The sequence below is a fragment of the Oryx dammah genome, unplaced genomic scaffold (genome assembly GCF_014754425.2).
Source record: "Oryx dammah isolate SB20612 unplaced genomic scaffold, SCBI_Odam_1.1 HiC_scaffold_29, whole genome shotgun sequence".
Taxonomy (NCBI): Eukaryota; Metazoa; Chordata; class Mammalia; order Artiodactyla; family Bovidae; genus Oryx; species Oryx dammah.
This window is the reverse complement of record NW_024070213.1, coordinates 73670444-73690665: the sequence shown is the minus strand read 5'-3', so window position 1 is coordinate 73690665 and position 20222 is coordinate 73670444. Positions and strand designations below refer to the sequence as shown.

The 20222-nt window shown below is 40.5% G+C and overlaps 1 protein-coding gene across 8 annotated transcripts in view; it reads left to right on the top strand.

The window, feature by feature from the left end:
• The first annotated feature begins 4894 nt into the window (after positions 1-4894).
• The window catches only part of BEST3 (bestrophin 3), a 55475-nt gene continuing 40147 nt past the window's right edge, over positions 4895-20222 (top strand). For 2 of the 8 annotated variants that reach the window (XM_040233442.1, XM_040233447.1), the window contains exons 1-4: positions 4895-5475; positions 7324-7505; positions 10792-10886; positions 11351-11584. In XM_040233442.1, the coding sequence (XP_040089376.1) occupies positions 7354-7505; positions 10792-10886; positions 11351-11584 (481 nt within the window). In that variant the 5' untranslated portion in view covers positions 4895-5475; positions 7324-7353. Of the gene's footprint in view, positions 5476-7323; positions 10887-11350; positions 11585-13752; positions 13824-20222 lie in introns of all 8 variants that reach the window. The other 6 variants (XR_005719727.1, XM_040233440.1, XM_040233445.1 and 3 more) reach the window with 5 other exon arrangements.

Genomic DNA, 20222 nt, shown 5'->3' with positions numbered 1-20222 from the left:
ATGAGATGAAAGGTGGCAGGAGGAGCACGTTTTATGGGAAAGACCAGGAGTTCAGTTTGGAGCATGTTGGGCTCAAGATATTTAGGAAATTATCAAGATTAGCTCTCGAGTTGGGTGAAAATCTAGGCTGAAGGTATAAACTTGGAAGAAGCATCATGTAAGATGTTTTACTGCATATGATTAAATATGAACGTGGTTCTAAAAATACAAAATTTTGTGAAGCAAAAATTTGAGTTTCTCCTTCACTGTATTACTCCAAACCCATGACCCTTTTCAGTAGTAACATTATTAAGGAGCTAGTATGTATGTGTTCAGAGAAGGCACTGGCGACCCACTCCAGTACTCTTGCCTGAAAAATCCCAGGGACAGGGGAGCCTGGTGGGTGGGCTGCCGTCTATGGGGTCGCACAGAGTCGGACACAACTGACGCGACTTAGCAGCAGCAGCAGCGTGTATGTGTTAAGAAACTAAAAATGTCTTCAGAATATGCGATCTGCCATTTCAGAAACCCAGAAACAATCCTTGTTCTAGGATCTACACGCAGACTTTTTTTCCCGTTTATCTGTATCTTCCCTTTGTGCGTATGTGCTCAGTCGCCTCCGACTCCTTCAATCCTACGAACTACAGCCCGTCAGGCTCCTCTGTCCGTGGGATTTTTCAGACAAGAATACTGGAGTTGCCATTGCCTACTCCAAGGGATCATCCCAACTCACGGATCAAACTCGCATCTCTTGCTTTAAGAGAAGCATCAGTGCCAAGCGGATTCTTTACCACTGTGCCACCTAGGAAGCCCTATGTCTTCCTCTTATCTACACAGTAATATAATTTCCAGAATGGCCATCTTCCACCATTAAGGTACTGAAGTAACAGAATTTCACAGCTGTTTGGAATAAACATTATACTTGGCTTTGCATACCTTTTCTTATAAAATTAAACTGATTTTTAATTGGCCCTATGTTGCAACTTTTTCTTTAGCCATCTGGAATGTGCCTGAGCTAAGCAGTACCATTGATTTGAGAAATATCATTGATTATAGAGTACAGGATACACTTTAGGCACTATAGTAATAATTCTCTAGACTCTAGGCTTTCATTCCTAAAATAGAACAAAGTTTCCATACCTTCCATTAGAAAAAGGTGACCTTCAGAATGTGAACTAATGCATTTCTGTTCTGTTGAGTTGGCAATTACTCTGTGTAAGGAAAGTAATGATGACTCCTCAAATAGCCAGTCTTATGAGTTTAGACCTTCATCTATAATAAAACTCAATAAGTCTTTCGAATCTTCGGAGTTTGCTGTTTCTTCCCCGGAATAAAGAGAAAAAAAAGTAATTGAAAAAGAAAAACAAATCAAATCCACTTTAGTTTGATTTTTGACAGAGTTCACTCAGAAATCTCCATACATCTGGACTGACACACAATTTATCCCAGTCAGCTATTTGTTACACAACTGTTGCATCCATCATGGTAGCCAGTAAATAGGCAAGAAGAAAACAAGAAAGAGTAAGGCATAAGTTCTCAAGAAACTTACAGTTCCACTAAGCCAATAAAAATTTATCTTTAGGGAAAAAAATATCACTGTGAATGATTCTCAGACCAACTGAACCAAGTATTCTGCTGACAAAAACAGTAATGTCTGACTGTTTGCAATTGAAAGTTTACTCTATGAATTTTTCTTGCAACTTTAGCGCTAACTGCTATCTTTTTCTAGAGAGATCCAGCACATAGCAAAGTAAATAAGTGCCAGAAGCAGTAACAGAAACTGAAGCTCAGCCAATTATATTTAATTCAATAACTTGATTTTTACAAACACATGAGTTCCTACTTGTGATTTTACTTTGCAACCATTTTTTTCTGATAAAATGTTCCTATTTGCAAGATCAAATAAAACATGTTAAAATTACATGGCACTCTGCAAAGAACTGTGTCACCTGAACAAATTTGCTCTTCATGTGCAAAGGGGCTCAAAGGAGGAAGCAAGGGTCATATCAGACTTCTCCTTCCTCCTCATCCTCTCCTCCCCCCACCTCCCTCCTTTGTTTCTCCTCCAGTTGTAGTTTGCTCTGGGCTCTCTCACCATCCTTCCTGTGCATTCCACTTACTCACCACCCCAGGTAATACTAGAACAACCATAATAACTTTCAGACTGATTCCCTTCCTTAGTCCCTGCCCACTCAAATCCAGCACATCTCATCGACTCATCTTTCTGCAACATAGACTTTTGTCAGACCCTTTTCCTGTTCAGAAATGTTTACTAATTCCTTATTCCCCATTTAATAATGCTCAACAATCTTAGAGTCAGAATAAAAAATTACAAAATACAACCATTTCTAACCTTTGGTTAATATCTGAATGCAAAGTTTCACATACATATGACTATGTTCAACCCAGTGCTCAAAAGACATTTGGTAGAAGATTTTTCACATCAGTGAAAATGAATAGCTGGTTCCCTTTTAGGAAGTGGCCTGGTCTATCTAAACTTTATGGGTTTTGTTTCCTTAAGGAATAAAGGATGATTCATCTTGACATCTATGGATGAACATTAGCATTTCCATCACTTAGAAATGATCAGTTATTCTTTTTTTATGAATTGTCCTGTCACTAGAGGTTTACTGGAATTAAAGACAAATGTACTTATCAGGACTGCTGAAAACCAGAGTGGTCAGGATGGCAAAACTTGATGCTTGCTGTCAAAAGAAAATGTGGCTAGTATGGTTATTTCATAGAGCCCTGACATCACATAAGTGTCTACCAAACTGTTTGCTATTTATTAGAGAATTTAAAGTGTCTTCTGCAAAAGTCTAAAGAGATTAACTTTATAACTAAATGATTACCACCCCCCTAGGGAGGCATGATAGAGTATCATTCTGTTCTTTATATGTTGTTTTACATTTTATTTTTAATACACACATTAACTTTAGAATCCAGAGGGGGAAAATAGTATGCCTGTTTAAACAAGAAACTTTAAAGTTTCTTGAAAAATTCATATAGGGACTTCCCTGGTGGTCCTTCCAATGCAGAGGGTGAGAGTTCAATTCCTTGTTAGGAAGCTAAGATCCCACATGCCTCATGGCCAAAAAAACCAAACCAAAAAACTGAAGCAATGTTGTAAAAAACTCAACAAAGACTTTAGAAATGGTCCACATCAAAAAAAATTTTTTTAAGTCATATGAATAGTTAGCTTTGCAATTTGGTGTTTGCCAGATGTTTGAAATTTACTGTAGGAGTTGGTCCCCTCTAATGAATTAATTTCTGAATGGCATCTTGGTACTTATTAGAAACAGCCACCAGACTCAGAGCTCAACAATGGGAGTTTGTTCATTCAATCCAGTCATTACTGACTAATTTGCATTTAGAATGCTAACTCAACCATTACTTGGTCATTCCTGAAAACAGCCCGATTAGAAAGATAATTTCCCCTGCTTAAAAGTGAGACCAGCCAACAGTGGTCCATAGAGGAGGCCGGTTCCCCTGTTATTCAGTCATGACTGCTGGGAATTAAGCCACGTTTCAGGGCCACCACATACCCAGTAAGACACCCAAGAGTGAGATTCAAAAAAAAAAAAGCTCCAATGTTTCTGTTTCATAAGCGCTTGGGTTTAGATTTGCTCAAATTCTATGACGATCAGCCTTGAAAGCAACATCGGGTCTACCCAACCACTTTTCACAGTAATCCAAATATAAAATATGCAGCAGTGTAGCTGTGCTTTTAAAATGTTCACAAACTCCCCCAAATGTACTAACAGTAGTATCAGAGTGACAAGGTGATAATCAGACGACAGATACATATTCAAAATCCAGTACGCGCTGGACTCCGTGCTGGAGCTATGTACAGGGATGGGGGCAAGAAATCAGACACTTACAACTCTATTTTTGCTCTAATATACTTACAGTTTGCTAAAGAAACCAATCGAGTGCAAATGAAACTTGAGAACGCTGTAGGAAATTTTTCAATTGTATTTACTTTAAATTTTAAAATAAGCATCTTTTTTTCTACATCTTTCTCCACAAAAACACATGGTTTTTTTTTTTAGTCATCTTATTTAAGCTTAAGGCACCATGCTTAGTGCACGTGTTACTTTAGAAGGTTGGAAAACTCTCAGGAATTGACCCTGAAATTATTTATTTCATGATTTAAAGAATGCTGATGAACACTCTCTTTCCAGAAGGAAAGTATAGAAGCATAATCAACCTGAGAGAAGGCATTTTGAATAATTAAAACATGTGTCTAGCAGACTACAGACAGATGAAGTGAAAGGAAGTGTTGGTTGCTCAGTTGTGTCTGATTCTTTGCAACCCCATGGACTGCAGCCCTCCAGGCTCCTCTGTCCATGGGATTCTCCAGGCAAGAATACAGAATGGATAGCCATTCCCTTATTCCAAGGGATCTTCCCAACCCAGGGATCGAGCCTGAGTCTTCCACACTGCAGGCAGAGTCTTTACCGTCTGAGCCACCAGGGAAGCCCTCGTGGAAGGATAACACATGTAGTGAATCAGTGTGCCATCAGTTTCCATTACTGTATGCCATCATGTGTAATAATTGTCTATGTTGTTCTAAAATATACAAAACACATCACTCGCAAACATACATGCATTTTGTTTTTAATAGAAGAGTGTCCTCTGCTGCAGCTGCTGCTAAGTCGCTTCAGTCGTGTCCGACTCTGTGTGACCCCGTAGACAGCAGCCCACCAGGCTCCCCCGTCCCTGGGATTCTCCAGGCAAGAACACTGGAGTGGGTTGCCATTTCCTTCTCCAGTGTATGAAAGTGAGACATGAAAGTGAAGTCCCTCAGTCGTGTCCGACTCCTAGCGACCCCATGGACTGCAGCCCACCAGGCTCCTCCGTCCATGGGATTTTCCAGGCAAGAGCACTGGAGTGGGGTGCCATTGCCTTCTCCTCAATACTCCTCAAATGAGTGAAAATCCTCTTTACGTTCTTGTCTGCCCCAGTTTATGGCTTCACGAGAATTTATTCTCCTTTTAAGCACACACAGACTGTACTAATTCCCGTTTTTGGCTGGTGGAGCCTCTTCAGAGCATGTTAGGGGCAAAGGACTTCCTTCCTTGATCCCAGGATAAGGTCAGAATGAAAATAACAGTCTTAAATGACTCCAGCTCCTTCACGCCACCTCCAACTCCTCATTCAAAGGGGGTGCTTTGGGTGGCAGGTGGAGTTATAATTAGAGATTAGAAAAAAAAAAAAAGCCACCTCAGCAGCTGTTGCTCCTGTTTGTTCCCGGCTATGGCTGTCACCAGTGGGCAAACTGGCATAAATAGGCCTTCGCAAGTGGAAAGTCTTTTAACCCCTGTCCTTGTCACACTCCCAGTCCTCTCAGTGGCCAGAGAACAGAAAGAAAATCTGTGCATGCGTGGAGGGTGAGCCGAGAGTACAGCCCCATCCCGAAGGCACCTCTGCAGGGGGAGCCTGGAGACTGTCTTTCCTGTCGGAGACGCCGGACACTCCAACCCAAACAAATAGGTTAGTGCGCAGAGTAAACCTATGCATTTTAGCTCTGACCTCTTGTCGATGTGATCTGGGTTTTTCTGACAGAGCTGTAATGGAAGGGTGACTGTTAATGAGAGTTATCTAAGGACTCATTTAAAACTCTGGTGCCCATGATAACAAATTATGAAATTGGGCTTAATTTATGTTCCTCTCCCAATTTTGCTGTACTCATATTAGACAAATAGACGAGATGAAGATGGAACAATGGAACTGCTTTTCTAACCTGAGTCCCACACAAAAAGTAGTGGCACTTACTTTTGCCAAAAAGTCTTGTTTTCTTTGTTAAAAATCAGTCATGTTGAAGGCTTAGGTTGGTGATTACAAAAAATAAAGCTTCAAAATATAGTTTCAAAATTTCATGTTTTGGGGTTTTTTTTAGGGAAATTAGGTAAATGGGAATTAAATTGTTTCTTTACATCTGAATAAAGACAGAAGATGTCCTTGTTGATGGTAAAATGTGTGCCATGTGGTACTATGTATATAAAAAATCTGCTATCGGATTTATTAGTTATGTCTAATACAGTTCTACCTAAACACTTCATAATTTCAGTCTAAATAGCTCTGTAAAATCCTCCACATAGATCCTTTCCAAAGCAAAAGGTTTCAGAGAAATTTCATTTTCTGTGTGCTACATGTCAGAGCTGTAGAGCAGGATTTCCAAATAAAGACCAGGATCAGGGTGTCTTCTCAAAGCCTGAATGTTTAGTGCCTTGGTGGAAAGCAATGGAATTCCAGAGAACTCACTGAAAACTAGGATTTGGGGCCCAGTTCTCACCCTACTTACATCCATGGAACAGATCCAGGTGGAAAGAGTCCTAAATAATGGCCTCATTTTTTTCAGTTCCAAAGAGAAAGTGACCTAAGCATTTTACATGAGACTTTTCAGTGGGAAAATGCACCTTACTTAGAATCACTGTGGCCTGATGTTTTTTCTAGCTTTTGAAGTACACAGAGTACACTTGGAGCTCCACTAAAGAGACAGTTAAAACCACCCAAAGTAATTCATTAATTAAATTCCCAAAAGGGGCTTACTTCTGATTTCTAAGAGAGCCATAACTTTCTTCAAGGAAATTTAAAGGTGAAATAAATGCCTATTTACATACTTTAGCAAATAAGACCCAAACTGATTTGGGTTTGACTATTGATTTTGAAACTATCGATGACAAACTGAGAGAGTAGTACTGAAACATATGCATTACCATATGTAGAACTGGATAGCCAATGGAAATTTACTGTATGGTGCAAGGAGTGTTCAAATCCAGTGCTTTGTGACAACCTAGAGGGGTGGGATGGGGTGGAGGTGGGAGGGAGGTTCAAGACGGAGGGGACATATGTATACCTATGGCTGATTCATGTTGATACAACACAATGTTGTAAAGCAATTATCCTCCAATTTAAAATAATTAAACTTTAAAAAACAGCAAAAAAAGAAAATATCAATTAATATAACATATATCAATACCTTAAATCTTCCCATGGATGCAGAAAATATATGATAGATGATATTACAATGTATTTCATATATCTTATTTAGTCATTCAAATATTTATTGAGTGATAGTCATATAATCTTTAAATAATATTTAGACATGAGGGCAAGCTTAAGACATCTAATATTACTTTTTCCAGAACTACTTTCCTCCCCTTTTCTACTAAAAGATTTAGTACTGAGGTCGTGGTTATCTCCAAATTGTTCAAGCTAAGAAAGGGAAATTAGTCAAGAAGACTAACTCGTTGCTGACTAGGATTTCTTTGAGATACAGATTTATGCTCTGTCTTAAACATCACTTTTTACTTGTGTTTTGTCTTCTTGCTCTTCTAGAAAAACAAACAAACAAACAAACTATCCAAGATGACTGTCACTTACTCCAGTAAAGTAGCAAATGCAACTTTTTTTGGATTTCATAGGTTACTCCTCAAGTGGAGAGGCAGCATCTACAAACTATTGTACAGGGAATTTATTGTTTTTGCTGTACTTTACACAGCAATAAGTTTGATGTACAGGTACTTTCCTTTGCATGTGTTCTTAAATGGCCATCAAATAGCGTATATGAATACAGTCTCAAAAATCCAAGTCCTTTGGTTGCCTCTGCCTTTTGCATTATGTAATCTCTTCCTTTGCACGATTTTCTGTCTCCTTCTTCTCCCTGAGACTGAGTGTTGGCCTGGCGGGCTGCGATTCACGGGGTCACAAAGAGTCGGACATGACTGAGCGACTGAACTGAACTGAACTGAACCATTTTTGAGATGTTAAATGGACTCTAACCCATCATGCTTAGGTGGCTCCCATTCCAGCCCCACTTTAACTGGTCGTGATGAAGTATTATTTGTGCTTCAGGAATTTTGCTCCAGGCAAAAAATGAAAGATTTATACCTAGATCCTTACTAAGTGATGATTTTTACCATTTAAAATCATTATTTTTGCCTCTCTGAATGATATCATTCATAGTTTGAGTTTATGATTTGACTGCTTGCAGCGACTACTTACATAATTAACACTTTCATAAATAGTGTATATCAGGCAACTTTCCTTCCTTTTTCCTGGAATGACAAAATCTTATCTAAGATGGGGCCCCCAAACTTACCAATATCTCAATTAAAGAAAAAGGCTAAAAATGAATTTATTTTTGCATTATCTTCAAAGTTGAAGGCACATTATATTCACAAAAGATGTTTATTCTTCATAACATCACAAACTTTGCCTGTCAGATTGACAGGTAATTTGAGCAACATTATGTCCATGAAATACTTTTATGACTAAAAATTATAGTCTTAATAAAATTTTATCAGTATTATAAATGGGAAGCTCCGTGAGTTCTTTAATTAATATTGATTGCATAATTTCTTCTCAGGGAGAAGTTAAAACTTAAAATGGAAAAGTTAAAGGTTTTTGAGGCTGTATTTCCACCTTTTCTGTGCTTATCAGTTTGTTCTTTCCCTTCTGCATACCATGAACAAATTTGCATGTCATTGCTCTCACCTGTATTCTTCCTTGCAGTGACAGGACCCCATGTGAAGAAGAGAGGTTAATTTGACTGGTCAATAATGACCAAAAGTGAACAGTTACTTTGCTATATATCAAAACTACTGTTCCAAAAAAATGCATATATTGGTATACATTTTGGCAAAATATCTTTAAAAGGGAAGTTTTATTAAAAACCTCTAATGATTTTTTGAATACGTCCTCTAAATACAGTATTATTTTGACAATTTATTTATATGTCATCCAATCCTTCACAATATCAAATGGTGGAAGACACATGACGTTTCAGGATAATTGTCTCATTTGTTTATTTTTACTAATGTGTATTTATTGCTGCTACTGCTGCTTAGAATAGAATAGCTCTTAGAACAGTTGCATCATAGCCAGAGATGCTCCACTAGGCCTTAATTTTGGCTCCAATGTCTTATTTATTTCCCACAAAACTGTATGCACATATTTTTTCTAAAGACCAAAAAGAGCTTGTGTTTATAACAACCATTAGTTCAAGCCATTTTTCATTCTTTAAATTTCAAATGTAAAAGCTTATTAAAATAGATCCTTTTATCTTGGTCAAAGCTCTACCAAGAACTACAGGCTGAATCTGTTGAGAAAGTCAGACATACCTGTAGACAAATATAGACATAGTTTCATTCTCATATCCACTAACAATGCTAAAGTTTTTTAATCCCATTATAAGCTAATAGTTATGCTTGTCAAAAAATCATAAGATAGAACCCGAATTCACTAGTTTGATTATCTCTCTTTGTATTTTGGGATACATTTGACAAAATACTTGCTGTAGTACCTTCTAGCTAGTAAAATTTCTATGTATCTATTAGCTTAATATTTTTTCCTTTGGCCAGTTATTAATAGTAACAACCACTTTATTGTTGACTATGACATTATACGCCAAGTGGTTTTATATATCATGTATTCTTTAATCCTCCTAACATCCCTGATACACAGGTATTATTATTATTATTATCCTCATTTACAAATGAGAAAACTGAGACTCAGAGAGATTTAAAAATATGCTCAAAATCCAGATCTGTAAGCGGCAGGTCTGGTTCTCAAACATGGCCCTGTAAGGCTCTATGGTCCGTGCTCTCCACATTTAATTCTCTCTGACCAATTCAATTTGAGTACTGGAAACCAGTCTGGCTGTAACTTGTCATCAGCCTCACCTTGAGAGGCCTGTCCACCAGGTGATGCCTTGCCTGTCATCTTTTCTTGACTGTAGAATGTCTGACTTTCCCTCCAAAGCTAAGGCTGCACCCTCAGCTTTGGGCACTCCAAGCCCACCCTGCATCCCACACACATTCTCAGCACCAGCTCCCAGCTCTTCACCAGCAGTCTGATTGGTGGCTCACTGTCACCTCATTATCCCTCCGCTTCCTTCCTCAAAGCTCTACTGACCCAAATAGGCCTCTGACATGTGCCATAGTGTTTCCAAGGGAGTCCTGATTCTTTTGGAACAGGTGCATGCATTCATTTATTCAAATTCGTCTGCTTTCTTTCTGGATTTTGATCATTATTATTAGCCTGCCTTGAGATATCTCTTCTGATTCTGAATCTCCCCCTTGAAACATAAATATCAACAATAGCTTTATTAAATGCATTCATGTTTAACAATACCAGAAAGTGGGTTTCTGTCAGATCTATAATATAAATTTTGATATTTTTATACTATAGAAATAAAAACTCACCACATATAATAATAAAAATTTCACTTCTAACTGTTGAACCTCTGTTGTTGTTTTATATTTTAAATAACTCTAGGCTTTAAAATAAACAGTTATAACATCCCTTGAGGTATAACACACATAACCAAGAATGTACTGAGTAGAATATTCATGAGAAAGTAAGATCAAGATGTCAAATCCAGGGTTATTATTCAATAATTACTTAGTAAGCATATTCCAATAATAAACATAATTAAGACATTCTTTTTTAAGTACATATGTTTAATAATTGGATAATGGACTCCTTTATGAAGTATTTTGCTCCAAATCCCATGCATTAATCATATAAAAATTTTAAAATATAAAACATTCAAAATAAAATGGATTACTGTGTCCCACTGTCTAATGACCAAGAACATTTATGTACTAAAAACATCAGTACTTAAAATGTTCAGCAGTTAAAAAGCTTTTGAGATATATCAGCTTAGGTATAAAAGGAAAAGCTACTGCTCCTTTAAAAAAAAACGAGATTATTTTTGCTTAATTGTTTGCAGTGAATGTCACTTGCAAAGCAGGTGCAGAAGTATAATATCATAAAGGGCTGTACATTTTATTTTTGCTCCAGATTGTTACTTACAGGAGCCCAAAAACGTTTCTTTGAAAAATTATCAATTTACTGTGACAGATATGCTGAACAAATTCCAGTAACCTTTGTGCTTGGTAAGTATAGGTCACACGCAGCATGCAGCCACACAGCTGTCTCCGCAACAGTGACACCAGTGACTCTGCATGGGAGTGTTTCCAAGCTGAGAGGCATGCCTGAAAAGTCACTGCTTGCAATAGAACCAGAATCATCCATAAGGTTTACCTTCAAGACTGCTTTCGCTAAGTTAACACCCAACAAGTTTGAGGTAATGATCTGCTCTTGGACAATTAAGCTTTCTCTTCACTAACTCTACTTTTTGCCATCAATATGTGAGTTCTAATATCCACTTACTGAGTGTTATGCCATTGCCAGGCACAAATTACTTTTTTTTTTTCTGGAGGGAAAAATCATAAGATATGGTAACTAAATGTTTTTACACCCTGATCTCTAAAAAAGGCTGAAATTCTGCTAAAAAGCATCAGTGTCAACAACGTGTCTTCAGTAAGAAATTGCTTTACAGTTTCCTCTTATTTTGCAGGCTTTTATGTTACTCTAGTAGTGAATCGATGGTGGAACCAGTTTGTGAATCTGCCCTGGCCAGACAGGCTGATGTTTCTCATCTCTAGCACTGTTCATGGAAGTGACGAGCATGGGCGCCTGCTCAGGAGGACGCTGATGCGCTATGTCAATCTCACCTCCCTGCTCATTTTCCGCTCAGTGAGCACAGCTGTGTACAAAAGGTTTCCGACGATGGACCACGTGGTTGAAGCAGGTATTGTGAATTACTCTTCCTTCCATGGCGCTCCTCTCAACCTTCAAATTTCCTCTGAAAATATCTTTTATTCATTCATTCATTCATTCAAGAAACATTTACTAAATACCTATCCTGTACCAGAAACAGTCCTAAGAGGCAAAAAATGAATAAGCCATCATTCCTGCCCTCAAGAGGTTTACTTGGGGGGCAGAGCAAAGGAAACAGCAAACAGTCACCCTCATATTAAGTTGCCAACAGTCATAATATAGTAATATTATATTATAATCTATAATATAATAATTATCCTATTCAATTTTCATATTTCATCATATATCATTTTTAAAGAAATATAAACCATCTGTAATATTATCTTACATTGTCTAGCACTTTATAGCTTATGCACTTTCACAAACATTATTTCGTTTGGACCTCAATAAAACCATGAGAGATTCAGAGAGGATATGACCTGTCCTGGATCACATTGCTCATTAATGGGAGAGTCAAATTTTCAATTAAGACTCAGAACTCCTAATTTAGTACTTTTCCCCAAACATAGCAGATTGTGATAGGAAATAGCAACGTGGGTTTTCATCTACGCAGACTCTAAGTGGCAGTGAAAGGCAGCTTCAGTGGAGGTCTGTTGTCTTTTCTGTTCCTCAGAGTAGATGTAGTTTTGTACCTGGGCTCCTGGACACAGGATGCTGAGAACAAATCACATTTGAAGGATGGTTCTCTTTGCAGTTAATATTTAGCAGAGAAGCTGTTAAATCAGCCTTCAAGGGGATAAGGATTCAATGAGATCATTGTTGGCATGTACAGAATAAAAATGGGTTGTTGTGCTGAGTTGTCTTTGATCGATCTGAGAGTATGTTGGAATGTATAAATGAATATATAGTAAACACAGGAACCATGAGATGATTTTGCCTTTATGTTGAGTACAGTCTCAAATTAGCTTTCATTATCCAGTCTCTTTTTCTGAAATGTCCTTGAAAATACATAGAGATATGTATATATATTTTAAGAGTAGCATTTTTGCTTGTTTTTGGAGGTTTGGGAAGTTTTTGTTTCATTTGGTTTTGTCTTTTCAGATGACAATATAGTGACCAAGAACACAGAGTAAGAGTTAACTCCTTCTCTACCCTTTACCAGCCTCATGACCTTGTCTAAGTTACTTTACCTTTCTAATGCTTCAGTTTCCTCATCCATAAAATGAGGTTATAGTGATTTTGTAAAACCCTCTGATCTCATTTACCTCCTAGCTTATTGTGAGGATTAAATACGATGATATTTGCAGTGTCTAGAAGCTTACTTGGCACATGGTATGACATGCATTCTTGCTTTTAAGAATGAAATCATCCAGTGCAAAGGTATAACACAGGCCTTTGGTCATTTCAGAAGGAAGAATCATTTGATGTGACATCCAGGTCTTCCTGATCATCTATGACCAGGAGGCTGTGAAAGTCAAGATGGAAATAAGGAAGGAATGTAGAGGCTATTGTGAGGGGTACAGAGCAAGTTGTGAGAAAGTAATGAGTCAAAAGGAGTCAGCTACAGAGTCAGATGAAGGGTATAAATGACCACTTGATGGTCATTCTGAATGACCACTTGAAACTGCCACTTGATAGGTTAAATTTCTTACTCTAATATCTAAAGGATAGAATGAGATAAGAATTTCGACCTCTGGAGAAAGTTCTAAAACAAATGAGAAAGATTTGGCTGATTCCAAAAGGAGGAGTGAGAGCTAAAGTTTACTCGGATGGATAAAGGTGTCTCTAGTCCTGGCGCATTCTTGGAAAGAAGAGGGCACATTCGGACAGGAATCAGGACTCCAGGCCCAGTCCTCAGAGCAGATCTCCTCCTCTCAACGTCACCTTCATATTAACAGCAAGTGGGGAGGTGGCAGGGCAGCTGGCAATGGAGCCCCTTTTGGGACCCCAAGTCAGACATGAGCTCAACAAGGCCTGAGTTGTTCTCAGGTCTGAGGGGCAAGTAGAAATTGTGAGATGAGTGGGAGAATGATGTTTAACAATGTGAATTCTTTTCTTTTAGGTGCACTTTTCATAACATCAATGCTCACTCATTACCAAACTTACACAAATGCCTGTGTGTTGGTTACTTGCATCCACCCTTTCCCCCTTTCCAAGACATTCAGAATACTCCAATACTTCTTTCTCTCCAACCACCAGGACCCCAACCATTCCAAGGGCATATGAAATCATTTGCTCCTTGATGTGCATTTAAACAAGTATGTCTCAAGGTATGATCTGCAGACCCATGGGCCCTTTACACCTTGAATAACTTGAGTTGTTTATTTAAAATGCAAACTCCTGGCCCCTGCCTCAGACCTACTGAATCAGAACCGTGGAAGGCCTGGGAAATCTGCATTTAAACATGCTCTTGTGCTGCTTTGTTTATACACTGGAGTTTGAGAAGTTCTGAATCTTTTCTGAGATGCTTATTCTTTAATCCTTTTTCTCACCCCTGGGGTAAAAAGCTTTGGCGTTCACCAACTAATTGATTACTAAACACAAAGCTGTAACAGTTAATAAAAGGGTGAATTCAAGGTTTCGACCATGCTAGAGGCTCCAGAATTTGTAGGGTGGCTTCCGGCAGCAGTTTGCTCAGAGCCCATCGTCTAGGGCAGCGGTCCCCAACCTTTGTGGCACCAGGGGCCAGTTTCATGGAAGATAATTTTTCCATGGACTGATGGGGTGGGGGGTGCTTTGAGGTGATTCAAGCTCATTATATTTACTGTCCACTTTATTTCTGTGTTACTACATTGTGATATATAATGAAATAATTATACAGCTCACCATTTTGCAGAAACTGACAGGAGGCAGAGCTTAGGCAGTAACACGAGCGATGAGGGCGCTATACAGATGAAACTTCACTCACTCCCTTGCCGCTCAGCTCCTGCTGTACAGTCTGGTCCCAGCAGGCCACAGGCCAGTACCAGTCCATCACTTGGAGGTTGGGGACCCCTGATCTAGGGGACCTGAATTAGACCTGCCTGGACACAACAAGCATCATTCTCACTTTGGGTTTTTGGTCAGTTTGTGTGAAGAGTCTAAAGGAGGAAGAGAAGAGAAGGAGATAGGAGGGGGGCTAAAGCCTTTGCAAGTGCACTCTGGGGTCATAATTAATTCTCTCAGTGTAAAGGTCTCTACTACTCTTTTTCACTCACAAGTGTTTTTTCAAAAGGCAGAAAAACGGGTGGTGGATCAGCACGTGCCCACAGAAACACCAGATTTACGTATTACATGGTGGGGCAAAGGTTCGAGCCACTGCCTTCCAAGCTGGGGCAGATGCTTCGGAGATAGGGTCCCTCCTGGCTGCCCCACTGCCCCCCACATGGGGCGCAGCCTCTCTGTCAGTTAGGGGAACAGACTTACCGGACCTCCTGCTCGTTTCCCTAACAGAGAGGGCTGACTCAGTCTGCACGTGGCGTTGGCTTCCAGGCTCTCCCAACCAAGCACATGTCTCCTCCTCTCTGTCCTTGGCCTGTGCCAACATTTCTGGGAAGAACAGGAAGTTCAGGCATGGCAGAAAATGTTTGGCAGGTGCCCTGAGCACAGAGCCAGGGCACCTGCTCTGCCTGAGGGCAGAGAGGGCTGGTAATAGAAACGGGAGCCCCTAAGGAGAGGGGACAAAGCAGGGGGCCAATGTTGGGGGCACAAAAGCCTCAGTGGACTTCTCTCATAAAGCCACCTGTCAGGGAAGTAAATGTTCTCGAACTTAAATCAGTATTGCTAAAACTGCAGGTCCTAAGATACCACCCCCAGCAATTCAGTAGGTCTAGGAATGAGCGTATATAACAAGCTTCTGGAGACTTCGAGGCCAGGGCGGGGGTGGGCGGTCTCTGGATCATACTCTGAGAAACAGTGGACTTTAGGGCAATGGCAGTTTCCTTCCATCCTCTTTGTATTGCTTCAGGGAGGGTCCCTGTCACAAAGATTCAGGACTAGCAGGAGAAAAGGAGGGAGAGGATGGAGAGAATGAAGATCAGCATTTTCTTCTGAAGCATCTGGCTTCACTAGAGCTGACTGTTGAAGCAGTCTGAGCACAGGTTGGAAAAGAATTTCCAGACAGAGCATTTTAGAAGACAGAATTTATTGAGAACAAAAGACTGAGGTAGTAAGGGGCACTGCACAGACAGCAGGCTGACTTCCTGACAGACCAGGAAGAGCTGACACAAGGGGGAGCAGAGTGAGAGATGCTGTTAGGGCAGCGCACCAGCTTGAGGGACAGCAGAACTTATGTGGGCTTGTGGCCAGTTTTTATGGCCTCAGGACAAAGAAAATTCCTATGAAAGAGGTGGTCATTGGTTGGGGGTCTTTTGGGTCTCCATCTTGCCTCATATGGAGCTGGGAGCTAGCCAGTTAGGGACAGAATGGCTCATGACAAACAGGATGGCATAACTCACAACAAACAGGATGGCCCATGTCAGTGGTTGGCATGGAGCTTAGCAAATTCTGGAAATATTACCCTAAGACCCCAGCCAGGGGCTCCACACTTGTGGACTAGGTCATTCACCTGCTGGTCCCTGAGCATTCCTTGCTGTTAAGTTGGACACTCAAGTTAAATTATTCCAGGAAATTAGAAGAATCATTATTCTGGGAAGTACATAAACTTTGATGTTACAGGTTACATTTCCCAAATTCTAAATTAAAAGTTCTTTATGCTCCCATGAAAATAAAAACATAGGAATCGAATGCAAAAAAAGTGTTTATTATGCCAAAAGTTCCCTGCACTGGTCCGTTTTCAAACATTTATTTGCCAGAGGAGCTGCAACCCAGGAGCTTCTGTTATTTTCCCTCTTGGCTGCAAACCTGCCCTGGAAAATTCCAGTCATTTCAATCACCTGCCCTGGAAGATGTCACTCATTCCAAGTCAAGTCAGTGGCTCAATTCCAGATCTTTGCCAATTTAAGTGATGGCCTTAATTGGGTTTATGTTACGGTGAGACTGAATCAAAACATTTTATCTGGAGTTTCACAGTGATCAGGAGAAGAAAACATTTCCCTTCATAATTCCTCACCAGAAGCACAAAAATAGGGAAAGGGAAATGGTACACATTCCTCTAAAAGAAACAGTACTAAATCTGTTTGCTAAATCTGTCATGCGTTTGCTCATTTAACAAAGATTTATTGAGTGGGTACAGTACACTGGGGCTTCCCAAGTGGCACTATTGGTAAAGAAGCCGCCTGCCAATGCAAGCAGGAGCTGCAGATTCAACCCTGAGTCAGGAAGAGCCCCTGGCAAAGGGCATGGAAACCCACTCCAGTATTCTTGCCTGGAGAATTCCATGGATTGAGCAGCCTGGCAGGCTACTGTCCACAGGGTCACAAAGAGTCAGCCACAACTGAAGCTACTTAGCATGTATGCCAGGCATTGTGCTGAGCTCTGGAGCACAGCTGAAAGCAAGTGTGGATATGGTCCCTGTCCTCAACTGTCAGTAAAGATTATTATAAATCTTTTCTTCTATGAGTCATTTTCAGAAAGAAGCACAAATATATTTACAGTTGAAATTCACATCACTGCATTGCATTTAGGTTTCTCTGAAAAAGTGTCCTTCTGTGCATGGTAGCCTGGAACAGTGGTTAAAAGACAGTAAAATTTAGGGAAAGGACACTTAACTGTTTTCTCAAAGGCCTGGAATCTTAAGTTCCTTGAGCTTCTGCTCTGATGAGAGAGAGCCTGTGGACATCCCATCAGAATTTTTAGCAACATGTATAGTTAACAGGCATAAATACAATCGAGTAAGCTCCCAATTATCAAATGACTGCTGAGATAAAAGTTCTAACTCTAGATGCACTGACTGGAAGGGCAGCCCCACACTTAGATCATTCAGTCTCTGATCTTCTCCCACTAAGTAAAATAGACTAGATTTTGTGTAATGTTGACTTTCTGCCCTGTGGTCTGCTGTTCACATTTACCTGGATGCATTCTGTGGTGCTGGGGCTCCCTGGTCTCTCTGAAATTTCCCACTGTTCTGTGCTACAGGAGACATGATCAGGGGACAGCGGTATTCACAGCTATGCCAGTTATTACTCCGTTGGCTGAACTTTAATAGTTTGAGTCAATTATGCCTATAGTCTCACATGATGAGCTCAGAACAGACTGAATGTCATCTTGTGAGTGAAACTTGACTCGCCTATGCACACTGGATCTACATGGGACAGAAAGAGCACACATCCTTGAGTTAATGCCATGGATGGGCAGTCTCGGCTCAGTGTTTGGAGGCTCCCACAGCTCTATTTGGGCTTCCTTTGTGGCTTAGCTGGTAAAGAGTTGGCCTGTAATGTGGGAGACCTGGGTTGGGAAGATCCCCTGGAGAAGGGAAAGGCTACTCACCCCAGTTTTCTGGCCTGGAGAATTCCGTGGACTGTATAGTCCATGGGGTCACAAAGAGTCAGACACGACTGAGCGACTTTTAATTTTCACAGCTCTGTTTTAGGAGTAATATCCAGGCTCATCAATCAGTGCCTCTCAAAGGATGACCATAGATAACAACATTCAATGAATTATCAAGGGTACTTATTTAAATTACATCTTCCCAGACAGCACTCTTGCCTGGAAAATCCCATGGATGGAGGAGCCTGGTGGGCTGCAGTCCATGGGGTTGCTAAGAGTCGGACACGACTGAGTGATTTCACTTTCACTTTTCACTTTCATGCATTGGAGAAGGAAATGGCAATCCACTCCAGTATTCTTGCCTGGAGAATCCCAGGGATAGGGGAGCCCGGGGGCCTGCCGTCTATGGGGTCGCACAGAGTTGGACACGACTGAAGCGACTTAGCAGCAGCAGCAGCAGACAGCCTATGAATCTGACTCTCTGGGGTTTGGGACCCAGAAATCCACTTCTAAACAAGCTCCCCAGAAGCACTGTGTTTGACCCAGACCATTTCTAAAAGAGATGGGAATACCAGACCACCTGACCTGCCTCTTGAGAAACCTATATGCAGGTCAGGAAGCAACAGTTAGAACTGGACATGGAACAACAGACTGGTTCCAACTAGGAAAAGGAGTACGTCAAGGCTGTATATTGTCACCCTGCTTATTTAACTTATATGCAGAGTACATCATGAGAAATGCTGGGCTGGAAGAAGCACAAGCTGAAATCAAGATTGCCAGGAGAAATATCAATAACCTCAGATATGCAGATGACACCACCCTTATGGCAGAAAGTGAAGAGGAACTAAAAAGCCTCTTGATGCAAGTGAAAGAGGAGAGTGAAAAAGTTGGCTTGAAGCTCAACAATGAGAAAACGAAGATCATGGCATCTGGTCCCATCACTTCATGGGAAATAGATGGGGAAACAGTGGAAACAGTGTCAGACTTTAGTTTGGGGGGCTCCAAAATCACTGCCAATGGTGACTGCAGCCATGAAATTAAAAGACGCTTACTCCTTGGAAGGAAAGTTATGACCAACCTAGATAGCATATTCAAAAGCAGAGACATTACTTTGCCAACAAAGGTCCATCTTAGTCAAGGCTATGGTTTTTCCAGTGGTCATGTATGGATGTGAGAGTTGGACTGTGAAGAAAGCTGAATGCTGACGAATTGATGCTTTTGAACTGTGGTGTTGGAGAAGACTCTTGAGAGTCCCTTGGACTGCAAGGAGATCCAACCAGTCCATCCTAAAGGAGATCAGTCCTGGGTGTTCATTGGAGGGACTGATGCTAAAGCTGAAACTCCAGTACTTTGGCCACCTCATGCGAAGAGTTGACTCATTGGAAAAGACTCTGATGCTGGGAGGGATTGGGGGCAGGAGGAGAAGGGGACGACAGAAGATGAGATAGCTGGATGGCATCATCGACTCAATGGACATGAGTCTGAGTGAACTCCAGGAGTTGGTGTTGGCCAGAGAGGCCTGGCGTGCTGCGATTCTTGGGGTCGCAAAGAGTTGGACACGACTGAGCGGCTGAACAGAACTGAAGGATGCCAAAATGTCCAGCTCGCTGTGTGATTCTGCACTAGGTGCAGTTGTTCTCAAACTTTGTTATAAGATAGAATCACTAGGGATCTTTTAAAAATACTGATGCCTGGCTCACATCCCCAGATATTAACATTCAATAGGTATACGGTGTAACCTGGGCATTGGGAGTTTTTAAAACTCCCTAGACCATTCTACTGTGCAGCAAAGTCTTGCACCAGAGCACATCTATTAACTCCTCCAACTTTATCTGCAAATTGTCTCAGAGCAGTTTACCCAGTGCAAATGGAATTCTGGGCCACCTGGACAGGCAAGGAGTTAAGAGCACTGATTTTGTGAATGGTATTTCCAGTGAGTCATGTGTAGAAGGCAGTGAGCTACCAAATAGGATACTAATTTAGAGACAGAAATATGGCTGACTGGAGATGTTTTTCTCACATTAGGAAAATAGAGGAGTTTCTGTCTGTGTTCAGCATTGCTACCCCAGAAACTGACTTTACTCAACCATATCCTATCTCAAGCTTTTCAAATTGTAGGTTGTGACTTATTCTTGGGTTCTTAAATCATTTTAATGGCTTGGAGCCAGCATTTTTATGGAATGGAATGGAACAGAGCAGAAAAATCAAGGGGCACCTCATCTAGAAAAGCCAATAATTGTTTTGGGATAGCTTTCTTTCTGTGGTTCATAGAGAAAAAAAAAATGTCTATATACTGCCTTCCA